Here is a 4,258-nt window from a genome sequence, read left to right as displayed (position 1 = left end):
TATACATACTCAGTGAAGCCAGCATGAGTGAGGAAAGGCTGTGAAGAATGGACAAGTGAGCTAGACTGTGTGATGGAACATGGTGGACAGAGGAAGGGAGATTAAACAGTATCATAGGCACAGGAGGTGACAGGGTGTCTTAGTTAGGGTTTTACTGCTGTGAACAGACGCCATGACCAAGGCAAGTCTTATAGAGGACAATTGGGGCTGGCTTACAGGTTCAGAGGTTCAGTCCATTATCATCAAGATGGGAGCATGGCAGCATCTAAGCAGGCACAGTACAGGAGGAGATGAGAGTTCTACATCTTCATCTGAAGGCTGCTAGCAGAACACTGACTTCCAGTGAGCTAGGGTGAGAGTCTTAAGCCCATGCCTATAGTGACAAACCTACTCCAACAAGGCTACTCTTACTCCAAAAAGCCCACAGCAACTTGAACAGGGCCACACCTTCTTACAGTGCCACTCCCTGGGCCTAGCATACACAAACCATCACATGGAGGAACAATCTATAGAGAAGGCCTTGAAGCATGGGAGGGGCTGAAGTATTGAGATGGAGTGAGGAATCCAGTGTGACTGGTTTGGGGGCACATAATACAGAGTAGAGGACACCGAGGCAATCATCCCCAGAGGGGCAGGAACCTTTCACTTCTGCCCAAGAAGCTTGGGCTCTCTCCTGCTGGACAGTGGTTCTCTACCTTTAGTGGTTACAAAAATCACCTGGGGACCTCATTACACTTGGAGACCCCTATGACTTCTCTCCAAGGGGACGGATGCTGTAGCAGATGACAGCCTAATGAGCTCCCCAGTCGACTCTAGTGTGGTTGGTTCACAGAAGCCATCAGTGCTAAGGGATGTGAGTGCTTTAAGAAGAGGGAATGACATGACCCAATTTATTTTTTTAGGAAGAGAAGTCAGGCAACTGTAGAGGGTGGACAGATTTTACTGATGGGGGAAAAATGTAAGAGCCTCTTTTATTAAGAATACCTGAACAAAGGTGGACTTGGTAAGAATTACAAAAAGTTCAATTGTGCATGACCTCATAAATAACTATAACTTTCTTATGGCCTGAGCCAGGAAGCATCACTGGTGTGCCTCTCTTCCACCCAGGTTTTCTGTGCTGAAAAGTTGGCAATTCCAAAGTCCCTGCAGGTGAGAGTGGCTGCAAGCCTTGTTCTCTGTTGAGTAATATTACTTGTGTTTTCTGTAGTTTCCAGAGCATCAGGCTTTGGAATGCTCACTGATTGGCCCCAGAAGCACCTGACCCTTCCCAGCCTGCAATGGACATCAGGAAGCAACAGCAGCAGCAGCAGGAGGAGGAGGAGGAGCAGCAGCAGCAGCAGGAGCAGTGGTGGCAGAGTTAGCAAAGACATGAGCATGCCAACAGCCAGCTCTATGGAAAAAACATCAATATACACCAAATAGTTTGCAGTAGAGAGTGGAATCAGGACATAGAGGAATCCAGTTCCTCTTTAACACATTTGAGGGCCTCTGGGTCTTTCTACTTGGTGGAAATGGAGCAAGTCACCATGGGTCACCCAGAGGAAACTCCATACTGTCCTATCAGGGGATCTCATCTGTTTTCTTATCAACATTTCCCTGCCCCTCACTGCAATACTTCTTACCAGCACTTTCTCTGGATTCAAGTGGCAAGAACTTCAGACCTCACCTTGGATCTCCTCAAATGACAGTCCACAGGTAAGCATCACTTTGTACATGGCTGGGTACCCTGGGCCAAAGTGTGGAACGAGGCCCATCCTGGCTTCCCATGACTCCTAGAAAGCAGGAGAATAGGGATTTACTTTGTCAGAAGGGAGTGGAGACGAGAGAACACTGATTTGGAGGAATGTTTCCAGAAGGCAGAGTCAGTGAAACTATGAAATTACCTTGTTTTGAATGTGGATTCTCTCCACTTCAAGAAAACCTCATTACTATCGATAGTGTGTGTGTGTGTGTGTGTGTGTGTGTGTGTGTTGTGTGTCCAACCAAATTTAAGGAATACCCATCAAATGACTCAAGTGTGACTGTAACATGTACAATCAGAGACTAGAGCTGGGAGCTTTGTGAGGGCTTCAGGATCTTGCGTTGTGACTGTGCAGTAGTCAGGATGCTACGGAGGCCTGCAGCAGAACTGTGGGGCTGAGCTCTCTCTACCCACTCTGGATTCACTTCTGGACTCCAGATGGACCCTCACTGCTTCTCAGTTCTGTTGCTGCCTCTATCCTGGAGACACCTATCTCTTGGACCCATGGAACAGGTCATGTTCTCTGAGTCTCTTCCTCTACCTCCAGTACCATTGTCTCCTCAGCTCACAAGCACACCTGCAGCCAGGCAGCTAAGCTGACATCCTCACTGTGCATGAAGGTTCTCTGCAGTCTGATGGTTCTTCTCAGTTCTTTTGGTCATCACCAGTACTCCATGGATGCTTCTTCCAGGGGCTTCTGGGTGCTGTGAAGATTAATGCTCAGGGCCACAGCTGTACTGGGACTGATGCCCTGTGTAGAACTCCCTATAGGGAATAGGCAGAAGGAACACCGCTCAGACCTTATTCCAAGAATCTTACTTCAGATTTCAGGGAAAAGCATTTTGCCTCTAGTTTTAGCCTGCAGTATGGACCAGTCTTCCCACTGGCACATAGCACCTGAAACTCCTACCTGGCTCTCTCATCCATGCTCCTGTCTGCATCCTCAGCTGGCTCCTCTCCACATTCTGGTGTCACCCTCCGGGGACCACAGGGACTCTGACAGCACTTGAAACAGACACAAGAACTGTTACTAGAAATCTGCAGGACTTATGGTTGGCTGTGCTGGCCCTGTGCAGACATGGGCCCTTAGGCTGATTCCTCCCGAGTGCTCCATTGATCCCTTCACCCACCTTCTCCAGCAGCCTTGCCCAGAGCTGCTGGGTCACTGTCCTCTGCTGTCTCCATGTGGCTCAAGCATTGTAGGGCTCCTCAGAGGAGGGAGGGCAGGATGGGATTTTCTTTCTGGCATGATAGACACAATGTCACCAACCCCCTCAATGTGCGTGCTGTAATATATTAAGAAGAAACTAGAGAGTGTATCCTTTCCCATCACACCCTACCTACTTGTTTCAGCCTGTGTCTCTGAAGCAGTCTTCATTGACAGCCACGATTCTGTTATTGGTCTCTGGGAGTCAGCAGCAACACAAGCTTCTTAAAGCTTTCCATACCCTCTTCTTCAGGCTCTTCCATCCCCACCTTCTCCGTGAGACTCTGGGCACAGCCTGGTCATGCCTTTGAGGAGGCCCATGATAGTCTATTTCCCTGAAGGGTGATTTGGTGTCTTGAAAGGATTTCATCCCTGTATATTCTTCCTGTATTTTCTTACTGGGGAAGGGGTTCCAGGTTGTAGACTCCCAGGAGGATGTGCTGGAGCTTGGGAAGGATTTGGTGTCTGTAGTTTCTTCCTGGATTTTCCTACTGGGGAAGGGGCTGCTGGTTGTAGACCCCCAGGAGGATGAGCTAGTGTCTTTGAAAGATTCAGTACCTGTATTCTCTTCTTGGGTTTTCTTACTGGGAACGGGGCTGCTGGTTGTGGACTCCAAGGAGGACTTGCTGCTACATTCGTCTGTAGACTCAGAGTTCTCATTTGTCCCATCTTGTGTGTTTTCAAAGGTTGAGGTTTCGGAGAGCTTGAACAGTGAGTCTGTGGTTCCTGAAGATGATGTTATTCTTGTTGTCATTGTTGCTTTTCTTTTTCTTGAGAGTGAAGTTGTAGAATTTATTCTGTCTTCCTGTTCTCTGAATGTCCCCTTTCCCACATGAGGCATAAGCCCCTGCAGTGGTGAAGGGTTTTCCAGGTCGCTACTCTTAAGGGAAGAAAGCATGAGAGGCACACTGTGCCTCCTCTTACAGCCTTTCCTCCTATCTTCAGGCAGGTCAGAGTGACTGGGCAAAGTGTAGGTAGGAAGGTGTGCTGCACTGGTTCCCCTCCTTAAAGAACAAGGAAGCTTGGGAGCTTTTCTAGGGTCCAGTGTACCACCCTGCCCTCCATCGTGACAAAATTGGGGCCACCAGGTACACTTTCTTTTGATGATAAGGTAGGTTGCCATGTCACGACTATACTCCCGATCTTTCAATGCATATCTTAGGTCTTTAATTTTATGCCCCAGTAAAAACATTTCAAAAGCAATGTTAGGGTCTGGTTCTTGAGGGATTTCCCTTGAAGATGTCAATATGTCTTGATCATGGCGCAGCCATGGGTGTGCTAATATTTCTTTGATGGATGGTCTTGATGTG

General features: G+C 48.2%; 1 protein-coding gene across 4 annotated transcripts in view; it reads left to right on the top strand.

The window, feature by feature from the left end:
- Positions 1-1,665, top strand: part of LOC114633578 (reversion-inducing cysteine-rich protein with Kazal motifs-like) — a 20,904-nt gene extending 19,239 nt beyond the window's left edge. For all 4 annotated transcript variants that reach the window (XM_028782131.1, XM_028782130.1, XM_028782133.1 and 1 more), the window contains one exon: positions 1,208-1,665. In XM_028782131.1, coding sequence (XP_028637964.1) covers positions 1,208-1,422 — 215 coding nt within the window. In that variant the 3' untranslated portion in view covers positions 1,423-1,665. The remainder of the gene's footprint in view (positions 1-1,207) is intronic.
- The last annotated feature ends 2,593 nt before the right edge of the window (positions 1,666-4,258 follow it).

This window comes from Grammomys surdaster, unplaced genomic scaffold (genome assembly GCF_004785775.1).
Source record: "Grammomys surdaster isolate TR1022 unplaced genomic scaffold, NIH_TR_1.0 720, whole genome shotgun sequence".
NCBI classification, from domain to species: Eukaryota; Metazoa; Chordata; class Mammalia; order Rodentia; family Muridae; genus Grammomys; species Grammomys surdaster.
Note: the sequence above shows the minus strand (reverse complement) of the source record. Positions and strands in the feature narration are given on the sequence as shown.